A 16,730-nucleotide genomic window follows, 5' to 3' on the forward strand; every position below is an offset into this window, starting at 1 on the left:
CAACTCCACCAAGAGGGAACTCATGCCAGTATGGTGGGCCCAAGACTCAGGGCTGCTGATGGGGCCACCTAAGCAGGCAGGCAAGGAACTGGCCATCTTAGAGTAGCGGGAGTGTCACAGAGAAAGGTTAGGACTCAAACTCCTTCTTCTGCAGAATGGCATTAAAAATAAAAGTCCTCATACTGAATATCAGTGGTGTTCAACCTTATCACCATTGAGGATTTTATTTCTATGTCAGTCTACCATGACACAGATTTCTAAATCACAATTTCCCAAATGATATATATGTAGGAGAAGGCAAGTTTTTCTGTCCTTCATTATGAGCTGGAAAAGTACAGTGAGTGAAAAAAACAAGATTTAAAGCTGGATTTGAGCTGATCATTGGCTTTAGGCACAGGTTTCTAAACTAGAATTATCTGATCTGTTCTACAAATTAGATCACTGCCTTCGTCCAGAGCTGAAATGGACAGGGGCACTTGCTTCCACACTCTCTGAGCCCCAAACTAATTCTAGGATATTCAATCATTAAAATAACAACCACTTGGTGGAGAAAACACTGCCAACCTCCCTTTTACTGTAAAACTAAATGTGACAGCTTCCAGGAAACTGGGACTAGCCAACACCAGCAAATTGATTTGCCTCTGACTGTCCGAGGAAATATTCACAAAGAAATGATATGCCAAATGGCTAACTTTCTAGTATGTCTGAAAAGAATCTTAGCCAAAATCATCCTGGGGGAGCGGGGAAGAGTATGTGTGTGAGGGGGAAGGAATTCTGAACTTTCTTGGGGCTCAGTAAATCCAAGAGACTGATGCCACCATGGAACATAGGGGTCCAAGGTAGAGCAGTCTTCTGGAACATTCTAGAAGAAATTATTACAGGGGAGTTTGGCCCAATAGTTGAGGCCTCCTCTCTGTTCAGATTCATGTCTGAATGACATCTGGTGCTACTGGAGCTTCCAGTAAGACTAAGAAACAAAGCACTCAAGATAAATAAGCTGGTTATTAAGCCACTGTGGTTTCTGTGCACTTTCTGGGCTCCAAGTCTGAGCTCAATGCAGTGGAGGGTATGTCCTCAGCTGAGCGACAAGTCTTAGTTTACAGCATGAGATTAATTTTTGGTGGCAATGCTCATTCTGAGGAAAGATTCCTTCATTAAAAAGCTGTTTAAACTTGCTCTGAGGCAGACAAAGGACAGATAAAATAGTCAAAAAATGTTTAGTCTTTCCTTTCACAATTTAGAAAGAAATCTGTTCAATTTGGCAAAGAGATTATATAACCAGAGATCACAAAGGGGTCACATCTTCCACATGAAGAAACCGACCCTCTCTAAAGGCTCCTGATGCCCAGCATACAATGTCCTCCCAAGAGGAGTGGCACAGTGGAGAACTCTGTTAATAGGCCAGTATCCCTCCTCCCAAGAGTCACTGCCTTTGTATCTGTCTAGAAATTCTATGAAAAGGCCAGTATCATTCCAGCAAGCCCATGTTCTAATGACCTTATTACAGCTCCCTCAAAGAAATAAGACCCTGATATTCTTTAATAAATGTATTCATAAAATCTCACTGCTAAATCTCATCAACCAGCCACTGTCTATCAATATCTAATAAATACTGAGATTTCTGCTTCCAACCTAATGGTGTATTTACTTCCTAACAGTTGCTGTCATTATCTAGGAACACCAAAATTACTTGATTAGCCTGCCAAAATCATTTATTTCCTATTGAATTCCCATGACTGTCAATTCTGTTTTTACGAAAGTTTCTGAAGGTCTCTAAGAAAGACAGTTAAGTAAGATGATAAGGTTAAAGGTGTCAGTAGAAGTTCAGCTTACTGATTTGGTGACTGAAGAGGATGACCAAGTCGAAGTTGTGTACACATGGTGGTAAGTGCAGGTCTGGAGCACAGGAGAGGTTTGTCAGGGTCAATAAACAGATTAGTGATTTTTTTAAAAACAATTTCTCATTGTTTTTAACACCAACATAGGTAAAGTCAAGCAGCCCCTGAGGGGCCAATGGGTTCTTATCCACATGGTTGCTCTCAGGTAGATGTTTTTCTAGAGAGCTCTTAACAAGGGCCCCAATGTCAAAGGGCCCTCATGGCTGATTAGGCTGCTTTCCATCCTTTGCTGTTCCCTTGTGATTCATAATTTAGGTTGTTTGCCTACTAAAATCTGACAGCTGCGAGAATAACAGCCATCTTCAAAGGCTCAGTGTCTCTATAGCAGGTAGACTGGGACAGAAGTCAGCATCATGAGAGTGTTGAGAAACCACACTAGTCCTAATTATAAAAGTACAAGAGGGAAGCTGACTTCCTGCATTACCTGTTAACCTCTGCTGTTCCATTATCCTTATAAATTAGTCCCAGGACTCAGGCCGGGACAACTGTAAACAACTGTAGACTCCCACCTAATGTCTTTGCAGTGTGATCTATCTGCCATGCAACTCTTGCTTGCAGAATTATCAAAGTGTTAGTCATTGCCCCCAACCCTCAGCCCCATCCCAAATAAAAACATCTAGTCAGGAAGGCATGGGTGATTCTACAGCTTTTGAGGATCCCTGCTTTGCCTTTCCAAAGCTAACAGTTTGAAACATGGTCTAGGGTCAACCAGGAGAGGATAGTGCCTCCAAAACCCTCTGTGTCTCCCTCATTTGCCTCTATGAGAGAGCTACCCTGGATTAAACAAAATCATGATGCAATTTTTGAAGCACTGCCACAGAGGGGGATTTTGCGCCAGGAAACAGAATTTTGTTCCTTTGTTACAAAAGCTTCTGCCCTCAAATCCAAAAGGAGAGTCCATCACTTGTTTCCCTGTGGGATAGGATTTAGGAGTGCCAGAAAGCTGATCACTTTCATACCCAGCCCAGTCTGAGACCTGTAACATTCTCTTCCCATCTCTTCATCTATTTCTTACCATAGTTCAACCTGTCTCTCCCCACTCAAAAACCAGCACCTATGAAGGGAAGAACCAACTCATATAGCCTGTTTCATCTCCATCACCTCCAGTGCCCAGAATCATGTTGCATATAAATAGTGCCCCAAAAAGGGCTTGTGACATAAATACATAAGGACTGTGTAGGTCTCCCTTTGGGAACCCTTGCATATAAGCTTCTCAAGAATCAGTCAAGTATAAGTTTCCTCTTAGGGAAACTGCTTGAGGCCCTCCAGTGCGACATACTGAGTGCTTCCTATGTGCCAGGCACTGTTCTGCTTTGCAGGTATTAAATAATTCATTCCTTATGTCAATCCTATGCAGAAAATACTATTTTATCCCCATTTTTACAGATGAAGAAACTGAGACACAAAGAGATTAAGTAACTTTCCAAAAACTATGATATGGAGCTGTGATTTAAACCTAGGTTCTCTGGCTTCAGAGACCAGACCTTACCCACTGCACACATAAACACATACCAGCCCCCATCCCCCCGCCAATTACATCAGCAGCATTACCACCTCAATGCTGAATGCAAACATCTTAGCTGCTAATTGACTTTAAAAAGGACTTAAGATCTTTAGAGTCAGCAAGACTTTTCTAGAAGGGAGGAATAAAATCCGACACATAACAAATACTACTCCTTCCTTTTCTTTCCCTGGAAACCCTACCTTTGAAATTCCACTACTCAGCACCTCTTCAGCCCCCAGGATGAGGGGTGGATTCATATGGTAATGAAAGAAGACTCTGATTAGATACTCCTAGGGAACAGTCGCCACACCAAAGGAAGCGAGATTCCTGAGCCCTAGGTTAGACATTTTGAATTACATTTTTGGAGGGAGCGGTCTGAGGAAACTACCACTAATTTAAGCAGGATCTCTCTAAAATGGGAGAACCACTCCAGCCTTGAAGACGTTTCTTTTTGGAATACTTGATCCAAAGTTTGTCTCCATTCAGCTTTCCAACTTGTACACTGAGCCTTTGCTTGAGGCCACTGGCACCTGGCGAGAGGGACTCTGATGGCACAGAATGGGGAGAGATGCTGGAATCAGTCTCTGTGGCTTTCCTGCAGTCCTGGCCTTTTCTGCAGGCATGTGGCCACCAGGCCCAGTTAGGTGCATATACTTGGGTTAGCATGAAGAGCCGGGTGGCATGGAACAGAGGTGTGCCAACCAGTAAATAGAAGCAGGTGCCCAGCCCTGAGGGCTCATAAATGCAGCTCATTTGGAGCTAATTCAGGAGTGCTACTCAGTTATTCTCACATTCATGTAATGCCCAGAAAGTTTGGGGTGAGCCAGACTTAGCTATTATAAGCTTGATTTCCTGGTATGTTCTTAGCTTGTATGGTCCAAGTAATGACAGAGCTGCTGAGCTCATATTCCACACTAATGAGTTTTGCACTCCAGGCAGAGAAGGCCAAGGCCCACATCTCCCGAAGCTCTGCCATCTCTTTCTACACCTATGCTATTACCTGACCCAGCTTTAATGATTTCCAGCTCAGAGCCACTGGCATATATTGGTTGACTTTTCTCCTCTTTTGGCTCGCCTGGTGGCCTTGTAAAGGAGGAGGTTTTCCAAGTGTAATTTGCTTCAAAAATTACTTTTGTGAGACATATTGGAATGTCATACAAAAAGAAAAAGAAAGAAGATCACTGAAATAATTTGATATCATCTGACCTTTATCGCAGTTTTACCAGTTAAAAAGACGCATTCAAGCCTGAAAGAAAATTAGGAAAGGAGCATCAATGCCTAATCTCACTTTTCCTCACTACAGCCTAGATCAAGTGGGAACTGAGCCCAACATAACCTTCCAAATTATAGCAGGGCCTTATCAGGGTTTTCATATGGTTGGCTGCAGATATAGTAATTTTTACAGATGCATCTTGTCAGAAAATAATAATCAAGGGAAGTAACAAAGACAACAGTAAGTTCCTCAAACCAGCTCTCGCAGGGCCTCCCAGGGCTAGCTTGGATCCAGCATGCAGATTCCTCAAGCAGGTGCTGCACCCAGGTAAGATGGGGAAGTAGCCTCACATCCTCTCCAGGCAGTTTCCGGAGATGTTACGCAGAAACCACTGGTAAAGGATGGGGGAAATGTAGCCACCAATCCCTTTAGAGCTTGTCTATCTCTGTGTTCCTCATCTTTTCTCTGCTATTTCTGGGACCCGCTGGGACACACAAGAGCTGGTGTCCCCTGCCCTCTCCTCCACTTTCCCTCTCCCCTCGACCCACATCCCCCACTGCAATCATTCTCCATCTTCCCTAGCCTCTCACCACTACCCCAGCAAGGACACGCTGACAAGAAACAATGTGATGACTATTTAAGGATGTCTCCTGGATACACCAAAGTGTCCCAGTGTCCTGGTTGGGAAACAGGTCTCCAAAATACCAACACAGTCAACTAAAATACTGAAAAATTCAACTGCTACTTGAAATCATATAAATCAAAATGAGATATGATTTAATTCCATTTTTTACAGAATTTATGTGAAATATTTTATTTGTCCTTATATTAATCTCTGCATTCTGAATTTAGCACATCTACTTACAGCCAAAAATAATCTACCATCCCTGTTTTATAAATAACAAAGTTAAACATTACAAAGAAAAGACATTTCTGAGATGTTTGTGGGCCCCATGGTTTTCTGGTAAACATCTTTTTCCATTTCCGAAGTTATTCTGGTGCCATGTGACAAACTGGTAATTCAGGCAAATCCCAACAAGTGTTCTCCAGCACAAGCAAGAGTTCTCAACATCTGGACTTAAAACACAGGGTTTTTTTTTAAGTAAATACTTATCTTTTCTTAAATTTCAATAGGTGGGTTCTATGGCATGAGAATCACAATAAGTCATGCTACACTAACAGCGAGCATAATTAAAGTAGATGATGACCATGCTGAAGCACATTATGAAGCCATCTGATTTATAAATATTATGTTGAACACAGTCATAATGAGGGAAATTTTACCTAGAGAAACCCTGTAGTTAATCTTCTACTGAACCAACACTCCTGGGTGGCATTTCACTCTAGGACTCCTGAATGAGGCAGGATGTGGACATCAATTAACCAGTCACTGGCTGTAAGTGAACATCTGCCCTGATAAGGAACTGAGCTTCAGAAAAGGAATCTGTCTTTGCTCGTGTCTCATCAGTACACCTGGGTGTGGGGTAAGAGTTGCTACTTATATGAGGGTGATGGCAGTGACCTGGAAGAAACTCAAGTGAATTCATTAATAGGGGGTCAGCAAAGACTCACTGTTCCACCCCAGTTTCGTCCTCAAAGATCTAAGTGTCCTTGGGATGGCCTGCCAGGGATAGAGAAGATGTGACCAATATTTGCTCCCTAACAGGACATCTTCTGGAACATTTCAGGTTCACATGGAACAACTACACAAGGTAATTATGTGCTAGCCCACAAGGAAAATCTCAGTATGTTTCCTGTAATATCATAGCAGCTATGATCTATACACATGATGCTATTAGAATTTTTAAAAGCAGAAAAAGTCCTATATGTCTGATAACTAAATAACCTCAGAATTAAAAATGAAATCAAAAGGAAAATTTTAAAATATTTAATAACTGTCAATAAAAGGCTACATGTCAAAATTTATGGGAACCCAGCTAAAGCAGTACCTAGCAGGAAATGTACAGCTTTAAATAAATTTACGAGACATAAGAAACACTGAAAACACATCATCTAAGCATAAAACTCAAGAAAACAGACAAAAGAGCAACAGAGCATATATATACACACACACACAGAGTTTTGTGTGTGTGATTTTTTAAATCCTGAATGCTATTGACACACATTACTTTTTCCCCAGATTTGAAGGGCATAAAATTCATATCCATGTGGTTGGGGGGAGCTGTGCTGTCAAAGTGTAACCTAATGCTATGTCAGTGCATTCTACTCCTTTCTACTTTCACACTAAACCCTCTAAGTAGGAAAAACTGAAGTCCGTGTGAAATAGGTTTGGTCAAGCAGCATCTCACATAAAAATGCAAGAGAAAATGTTACCTGGGTTCAGTTAGCAGTTTCTGTCCAAAGACCTAATTCAACTTTTAACAAAAGCAGTGTTCAGAGAGAGACGCACACCCACCTAGGTATCCAGTTTAACATGTCTTGTACATATTTTGTTTCCAGCTAGGACGAACCCTGAGGAGCCCCTTCATGAAATTTGTAGCCCATGCAGTTTCTTTCACAATCTTCTTGGGGTTATTAGTTGTGAATGCATCAGACCGCTTCGAAGGCGTCAAAACCCTGCCCAACGAAACCTTCACAGACTACCCAAAGCAGATCTTCAGAGTGAAAACCACACAATTCTCCTGGACAGAAATGCTCATCATGAAGTGGGTATTAGGTAAGCAAGTCACTCTATCTTTTATTCTCTCTCCCTAATTATAATAGGACATTGCTAAACTCTGGCTTCTGAACTTCTTCTCCCTCTCCTCTCAAGTACACTCTTGGGAGACAAAACAGTGAGTGATGACCAATAAGGTAGGTCAAATTCAACTTCTGTGTGTGTTGGTGTGTAACACACATAGACCTGTAGTATAAATACCAATTCTGACAGCAGATGTTGGGGGAAACTGTTACATACTTTTCATTATATGTGTATAGAAAGTGATTGTAAAGTGGCTTTGCATGGGAAAATATAATCCTTTTCTCATTTAAATATAGTGTCCTGGAAGCTTAGGAAATCAAACTGTGCTTCTGAAACAGTATAAAATTGCAAAGCTAAAATATACTTTTGTTATCATTGAATGCTGATATATAGTAGAATCTTGATGATTAATATGAATCTGAAAAGTTAGGGGCATACATTTTCTCATTATTTGTGTTAATGAACGTAACACCAAGTTCCTCTGTGGTGATATTTTGTGCTGCCAAAGTCTGCCACTGGAGTTGCCAAGGAAACTGTTCCCATTCCCCACTGACTAGCTCACTTTTGCCCAACTCATAAAAACTATTACTAGAAGATAAAATATAACTGGCAATGGCTAAAACTATACATGACAAAATGTGTTAGAGATTTTCCTAACACAGAAAACTTCAAAACTGGTTAAGAAATCAGACTTGATAGGAAAAAAATAAAAACCTGCAAAAGCTATTATCAGTGACATTGTATATAATCAAAACCTGATCAATAAATTATAAAATTTAGCTATTATCAGAAAGACAACAAAAAATAAGCACTGTGAGGATGTGGAGAAAAAGGAACCCTCACACACTGTTGGTGGGATTGTAAATTGGTGCAGCCACTATGAAAAACAGTATGATGATTCCTCAAATAATTAAAAATAAAACCACCATATGACCCAGGAATTCTACTTCTGGGTATTTATCCAAAGAAATTCAAAACACTATTTCGAAAAGATATACGCACCCCTACGTTGGTTGCAACATTTTTTAAAATAACCAAGATATGGAAATAATGTAGGTATCCATCAAAAAGATAAATGGATAAAGAAGATGTGGCATGTTTGTGTGTTTGTGTGTGTGTGTGTGTGTGTGTGTGTGTACAATGAAATGTTACTCAGCCATTAAAAACAAAAAGAATAAAATCTTGCCATTTGCAACAACATGGACAGACCTAGAGGGTATTATGCTAAGTGAAATAAGACAGAGAAACACAAATACTGTATGATTTCGTTTATATGTGGAACTTAAAAAAACAAACAAAACAAACCAGAAACAGGCTCATAGATACAGAGAACAAACTGATGGTTGCCACACGGGAGGAGGATAGGGGAATAGGCAAAAGGATGAAGGGGCTAAGAAGTACAAACTGCCAGTTATAAAATAGTCATGGGGACGTACTGTACAGTATAGAGAATATAGACAATAATATCATACGTATGCATGAAGGCAGATGGTTATTAGAATTAATCATGGTGATCACTTCACATGGTATATAAATATCTAATCACTACATTGTACACCTGAAACTAACATAATATTGTATGTCAGCTATAACTAAAAATAGATTTTAAAATAAATTGTAAGATTTATATCAGAAAAATTTGACTTTGATAAGAATGCTTTGAGTAACACAAAACTGAAGATAGAAAACACTGAAAAAATTTAGCTATGCAGTATCAAAATTTGATCAGTGATTAAATTGCGCTTCTGGTATTTATCCCAGCCCAGGTTTGTTTTAGTGACGAAATTTCAATACTGTTGTAATTTTCATTACTTTTATGTTCACAAACATTTAGTCAAAATGTATTCAGGGTCAAAGTATCTGTGCCACTGATTAACAAAATCACAAAAGAACAAATACATGAAAAGACAGCCCAGCACATGGAATAGCCTAAGAGAGTCACAAGAGTTGAACCACTGGAGAATATCCTACAGAATGCCCAAGCTGAGAGTAACTGGGAATATGGTCTCTTAGCTGGATCTCTCGATAGCCAAAGGGAGAGAAGAATACCTTGATCCAAAGGGCAGAGGCAGAAAAGCACACTGCTTCCAAGACTTGTAATCAACTGGCAGGTCTGTAACCAAAGGCTCATGTAGTGGAGTCACTGGCATTAAAGTTGGAAAGGGACATTAAAGCCTATTGCAGATTGAGTTCTGTGGCCTCGTTTTTACAGTTCACAGTCTATCCCAATTCCCCCTGGTACACTCGGCACTTTGCATGGACTGAATGCTAACATCCCTAAAAATTCAAATTCTAATCTCAAGGTGATGGTATTAGGAGGTAGGGCCTTTGGGAAGTGATTAGATCATGAGGATGGAACCCTTATGAATAGGATTAGTGCTCTCATAAAAGATAACCCAGAGAGCTCTCTCACCCTCTCCCCGCCAGTGAGGATACAACAAGCAGTCTGCCACTTGAAAGAGGGCATCCTGATCTTGAACTTCCAACCTCCAGAACTGTGAGAAATAAACTTCTGTTTATAAGACACTCAGTCTATATATTCTGTTGTAGCAACCAAAACTAAGACACAGTTTTAATAAAAAACAAAAACTCACATGTTGGGTTTATGGATAAAATAAAGTATTTATGCACCAATCACTCACCCATCCATTTCCCAATTTAGACCCCCAAGTGGAAGACTCTGGTGCAACCATGCTTTCCCTTGACTGGGTATGCTACCACAGTTAATGGCTCCTACTGAACCATGACTTAATCCTGAGCCCACATATTTCTCTTCTTATGTGTCAGAGCATTCATTATCCCAACAAAAGGAAGGCATCACCAACTACAGGCATTTTACCCACTTTTATAGCTTGGTCCCAGCTTCTGCCCATCAAAGCAGAGCTGAGTTCTTAAGGCTATTGCATCAGAAGTACTGCAGAGGGGAGAACTTATTTCTCATTACCTATACCCTATTAATGTTTCAGATAGAAGAGTCTATTTTTTCTCACGTAGATAACTTTTTCAAACATTTTATTATAAACAATTTAAGAATATCAAGAGAAGAATATAATGAACCCCATGGACTGATCTCTCATCTTCAACAATTAGCAAGACCTGGCCAACCTTTGTTTCATCAAAACCTCCCCCATTTCCCTTCTCTCAACCCTGTAGTTTATGAAGCAAATCCCAGGTTTAATAAATTTTTTCCTATAAACATTTTTTGTGTGTATCACTAAAAGACTAGTTCTTTTTTTCGCAATCTTTCTCTCTATGCCTCAAGTTCACTGATATTTTTTCTGCATTATCTGTGATTTTTATCTCTAACCAGTGAATTTTTCTTTTCAAATATATTTTTCAATCCTGTAATCCCACTTGGCTCTCTTTTATATCTTTCATTTCCTTCCTCCTGATGCTTGTATTTTCCTTTAAGTCCTCAAAAATGTTGTGCATATTTATAGTAACTGTTACAAAGTCCTTGACTCTTAATTCTAACATTTCTGTCATTTCTCAGTTTATTTCTACTAACTAATCTTTCTCCTAATAAGGATCACATTTTCCTGTGTCCTGATGTGTTAGTAATTTGAGAGAGAGAGGAAAGGAGAGGGAGAGAGAGAAACATCGACGTGAGAAACATCAATTTATTGCCTTTTGTATGAGTCCTGACCAGGGATCAAACTTGCAATCTAGGTATGTGCCCTGACCGAGAACTGAACTCAAGAACTGAACATTGGTGTACAGGACAATGCTCCAACCAACTTAGCCATGCCAGCTAAATATGGCTTGATTGAATAATGGGCACTTTACATGTTATATTATGGAGAAGATAATCTAGATTTTGTCTTTTTCTAAAGAGTTTTTGGTTTTATTCAGACAGGCTGTTAACTAGTTGTCAATGACTTTGAACTCTGGACAGTGTGGCAGAAGCACAGCGAATTAAGGGGAGAGAGCAGAGACAAGATCGGAGAGACAGGCAGAGTTAGGTCATGCCAGGCACTGTAGGTCATGGTACAGAGTTAGATTTTATTCTAAACCACTGGAGGGTTGTGAGCACAGAAGTGACATCATCTAACTACAGTTTTTAATGGATCACTGGCTGCTGTGTGAAGCATACATGATTCTAAGACAAAAGCAGAAGCAGAGAGACAGTTAGGAGGTCACTGCAGTAATTCAGACAGGAAATGGTTGTTTCTGAGGAGGTGGTAGATGGTGATTATATTTTGAAGTTAAAATCGATAATTTTTACCATTGGATTGTTTATGGGGTATGAGAGAGAAAAAAGCAGTCAAGGAAAATTCCAAGTGTGTTAGCTCAAGTAATGGTACAACAGAGGCCCATTTATTAAGACAGAAAGACCAGGGGAGGAGCAGTTCAGAGAAGGAACAGAGATGGAAATCAAGAGTTCAGTTTGAGATTATCTATTAGACATCCAAGTGCAAATGTCAAGTAGTAATTGAGTTTATATGTCTGAAATTCAGCGGAGAGGCTGGGGCTGGAGACATAAATTTGGGGATGTTGGTGTATTTAAAGGAAATTATATGCAATTGGCTCAACTGTGAATGTGGGCAGATGAACTGAGGACAAGGCCCTAGTGCATAACAATATTTAAAGGATGGGAAGATGAGACGTATCCAGCTTGATACTGAGACTGAGCCAAAAGAGTGGTGTCCCAGAAGCCAATCAAACTAACTGTCTGGAACCAGGGAGTGATCACTTATTCCCAATGATGCTGATAGATCAAGTAACATGAGGCCTGAGACCTGATCATGGACTTTGGAAGCAAATTTCTGAGTAGCAAGAGGAGATGGGACCCTGTAGGTAACTGGAGGACTTGGCCCCAGCAGGACCAAGGACAATTCCCCCACTGTATCAGGAGGGAAGGTGGAGGGCATGGTGCAGGTGTCCTGGTAAATACAGTGGTGGCAGCAAAATGGAAGTTTGTTGATATTGTTTCTACATTCTCAATTTTTGTCAATAAATATTCTCTAGTTATTAACCATTATATTACATATCAGGCACTGTACTAGATACTGGGGAAGAAGCTCTAAAATAAGACTAACATCTTGTCCCTAAATACCTTCTAGAGTATTTTAATTATTACAAATATACATAATAATAATCTCTGAGAGAAAGATTTTGAGCACTGTGTTCACTGTGTTCTTTGTGCTGGCACACCCAAAGGTCCACAATCCACTCCACTCTGCTCAGACATTGCCAGGCTTGAAATGGCTCAGGCCTCTACAGATGGATCCTTTGCATTCTACTCCCAGGCACTGCCGGGAACACCTTGATCAACCAGAAACGGCAGCACAGGTTTTTTTCTCCCGTGATGTGTCACACTCATAAATACAGTATTTCCAACAGACTGGCTATAAAAACACCTAAACCATTACTCCCTCTCTATGAGAAGCAGCCCTAGAACTAAGAGAACCACAGGACCCTAGCAAGTCCAACCTGCACCTTTAAGGGATGGCAAGACTGACCACAAAGAGGCGAATGGTCTTATCCAGGTGTCCCTGCTTCTGCCCTTCCCACTCCATGCCTCAGTCTATTCTCAGCATAGGAGCTAGAGTGATCCCTTTTAAATGCAATCAGGTTTGTCGCTTTTTGCCTCAAAACCCTTCAGGCTTCCCACCTTCCTAAAAGTGGCAATGTCATTACAATGGCCTACTAAGCCATCCACCTCTCTACCCCATCTCATGACCTCATCTCCCTCCACTTTCCACTGCACTCATTATTTCACCCCACTGGCTTCCTGCTTCATAGTTTCTGCCTCAGAGCCTTTGCTGGGCTGTCCCCTCTGACTGAGCACTTTTCCCACAGGTAGCTGCCTGGCTCACTCCCTTTGCTCAAAAACCTCCTCAAAGTGAGGCCTTTTCAAACCAACCTATTTAAAGTACAAAGTTCCTCTATTCCCCCTTCTCTTTGTCTTCCAGCAGCTCACACCTGACAATACTACATGCTTTCCTTCATTTCTGCCTGTCTCAATATTAATATTTATGTAATCATACAAATTTGTAGTTGACTCTTTTCATCTGTTGGCCCTCTCTGCATGCAGTTCTCCCAATGACCTCTTTCAATGGCCACACAGTGTGAAAATGCTCTTACTTCCCCAAGCCCCTATTCGCACTGGGCATACAGGCTGTTCTTCTGCTGTACAGTTCTACGGAAGAGTTAAACCCAATTAGAAATACATTCTTCCTTTATTCCAGATGCTTGAGTACCAGCAGAATTTTGGTAAAATTCTAGACTGTCAATCCAGGAGACTCGAGGTATATGCAGAGGAGGTGGAGACGACAAGGACTAAGCATACATACCCCGAGGTAGAAGAAAAACCAGAGCACAATATCGAGAGAGCCAAGAACAGAGCAGACCAAGGGTAGGGGATGAATCTGCTAGTACTCGTGTCTCTAGAGCTGTCAGGCAAGCTCGCTGCCGTGGGGAGGACTAAATGAGCCGAGAACATCACTCCTTCCAGCCTGGAGAGTCCCCAACATCAGTTCATTCCACAGGAACCTGTCTTTCTTGCTGTATCATAAACAGCCATGCTGGGGTAGTTGAGCTTATAGTAAAGCTTTTCAACTGGAGGTTGTGCCTATGGAGACATTCATCAGAGGACTATGCAACAACATTAAAGGCTCCCAGGAAGCCATCAGGCTTAAAGGGCAGAAGCCTCTCCACAATGCATGTCATTTCTCCATCTAGGAAAAGAATCATGTCATGAAGACTCCTTTTACACCACTCTTACAGAGAACCTGACAGTGTTTTCTTAAACAGATGCCCCAGGATTGAAAGCTCAACTGATGGAGGGGGATGGAAATGCCAACATAGCGGGAAAATACACTTAGAGACCCAGAGAAGAGGAAAGAGCTTGGAACTGAGTGTGAAGAAACCCAGTCTGACTGTGTCCCTTCCTCCTTGGTGGCTCTGTCCGAATTTGTTTTCACCTGTGTAAAATGTGAGGATCAAGCTGCTTCCTCATCCAGCTACCTGGGATTATAAACTCTTTGAAGGCAATGCTAAGACTTACCTCCAGAATCACATGTCTAGGTTGGGTCAAGAGTGAAACTGTAAAATCACATGGGCTGGGTTCCTCACCTAATTAGTTCTTCTGATGGTTTCGTTTATTTAGACAAGGTTTCCAAGCAGACTACTCCAACCAACTTGCCAAAATTTCTCCCAGTAAGTCAGACCATGTTTCTGCCCTGCTTATCACCTTTAGGGGTTATCTAGCTGCCTCGGGTGAAAACCAGTCTCCACCTCATGGTCTACTGTGCCTTCACTAACCTTTCCAATCTCCAGTCCTATGCCCTGACCCTCGAGCCACACTGAGCCTCTTGCGGTTCTCTCATTTCCATGGCCATGACCTGGAACACCTTGCCAGTCCCTCCTCCTTCACCTAGCCAACTCCTGGCTCCTCACACCAAGTGTTACCTTCTCCATGAATTCACTCCTCACTCAGTCAACAGCTATATATTGTACTAGATACACTGCTGAGTCAAATATTATAACACAGATTGCTCTTATCCCTGTCTCTCCACAAACAGTCCCCGGACATCTTTTCTTACATCATCTGTCACTCTTTAGCACAGTGCTTATAGATATATCTGCCTCCAGCACTGAACTTGCTAGGGAAGGGATGCCATCTTCCTGGTTGTTGTAACCCCATAATGGTGTCTGGCAGAGACATGGTGCTCAACAAAGCCTGGTAGATGGGTGAATAAGTTCCTGACCATGGGGTAGCTGTGCCTAGCAGAGGGCATAGTGGGTGACAGAACAGGAGAGAGCAAGGCTCCTAGACTGCCTGTGTGACTTCAGATGACATACTTTCCATCTCTGTACATGAGTTTTTTCATCTGCAAAGTGAAGATAATTACAGTAGCTACTTATCAGGTTATTAGTAAGATTTACTGTTAGCAAAGTACTTAGCACGAGGCCTGACACCGAACTGGTGCTCAATAATCATTAGCTACCAAAATCAGAGGAGGATGAGGAGCTTTAAGAAATTTTTGAATCTATTAATACCATCTTCCTACCAGGAAAACAAATGAATCCTGAATGTGTCTGAGGCCAAGACCTGTTGCAAAGGACCTGCCACTGAGATAGTTTGGATATTAGGGCTGAAGACAGAAAGCTTCTAGGCATATTCTCCCTCCTGTAAGTTCACAGAACACCCACATCCTGCCCCAATGATGAGAAACTGGCCTGAAAGAGCAGACAGGCCTTCCAGGAGGTGCTAGGGAAGAAGTGTGCTCTACTCAGGCCCTGGGACAGTGTAGAGGAGTCCTGGGGACCATGGCCATTCAAGGAGACTGCATATTTGTCTCACCCACCCAGAATTTTGAAGAAGAATTCCTTTTGAATAGCATCTGAGGCAGGGGTGGGAGTGAACCACCTTTTGAACTGTCAAGCTCCATCTCAGCAGCCTCCGGCCATTACTCCAAACCTGCACAAATGAAGCTACTCATTGCCCCCAAGGCTTCCCAGCATTTCCCAGCCTGTTCCCCTGCCAGCCACCCTCATTAATTATCAGTGACCTTGTTCTCTAGGTTCCTGTCTTCCCTGAGTAAAGGGGATTATGCCTGATGGAGGCTCCAGTAACCAGCAAGCATCTTGACCCCCAGAGCCGCAGGGCTCTAAACACTCCTCTGATTGACATGCTGGAGGCAAGAGACCATGAGGCTCAGCTTGGATATAAATTGCTGAACTACCCCCAGCACCTTGGAAGCAGAGGGTCTAATTTCACTCACTAAAGTATTTAATTTCACACATTTCTTTTTTCATTAAGCATTCCTGCTGCTCAAACCCTTGGGTCCATGCTACTTTTACTCATGGCCTTGGAATAATTTAAATTAGTCTGGGTGAGTTAATATTCAAATCCAGAAAGACTGATGTGGGCATTTGAGCATGGAGTAAGTAATTTGCAATGCCCAATGAGGAGCTCCATATTGGTTAGAAAAGTGAGTTTCCTGCAAATAATTTTCATTTTAGATTCATAGAGCTTTTAACACTTGTAATTACTCCAAAACCCCAAGAAAGTCAAGGGACTTATCCAAGTTCACACACCCAGTATGTGGACAAGCTAGAACTTGAGCCAAGGCTTCCTGAATTAAAGGCAGTGATAGCCTTCAATGGTAGCCTGTGCCCAGTTAAAAGCAGTTCCACTAAGCATTAAAAATTTTAATTTGGGGTAGAAAAAAGCAACAAACATTTTTTCCAGCCTGGAATGGTTTTCCTAATATTTTTTAAATATCTATCTGGACAGGCACAGATGAAAGTAAATCTCAGTGTTAAGGATATTACTTCACTGAATTACCACACAAATTTTGAAAGAGTAAACTTAAAAACTATGGCTATGTTGGGCGGGGGGGCAAGGGTAGGAGAGGGGTGTCTTATAAATAGATTTGCAGTGTTTTGGGATACTTCCTGTTGTAG

At 41.4% G+C, this 16,730-nt stretch overlaps 1 protein-coding gene across 1 annotated transcript in view; it reads left to right on the plus strand.

Annotated features, from left to right (window-relative positions):
• Positions 1–16,730, plus strand: part of TRPC7 (transient receptor potential cation channel subfamily C member 7) — a 120,991-nt gene that overhangs the window by 69,855 nt on the left and 34,406 nt on the right. Inside the window, exon 5 of the mRNA XM_081136069.1 lies at positions 7,076–7,292. Coding sequence (XP_080992195.1) covers positions 7,076–7,292 — 217 coding nt within the window. The remainder of the gene's footprint in view (positions 1–7,075; positions 7,293–16,730) is intronic.

Source organism: Miniopterus schreibersii (genome assembly GCF_964146895.1).
Source record: "Miniopterus schreibersii genome assembly, chromosome: 4".
Lineage (NCBI taxonomy): Eukaryota > Metazoa > Chordata > Mammalia > Chiroptera > Miniopteridae > Miniopterus > Miniopterus schreibersii.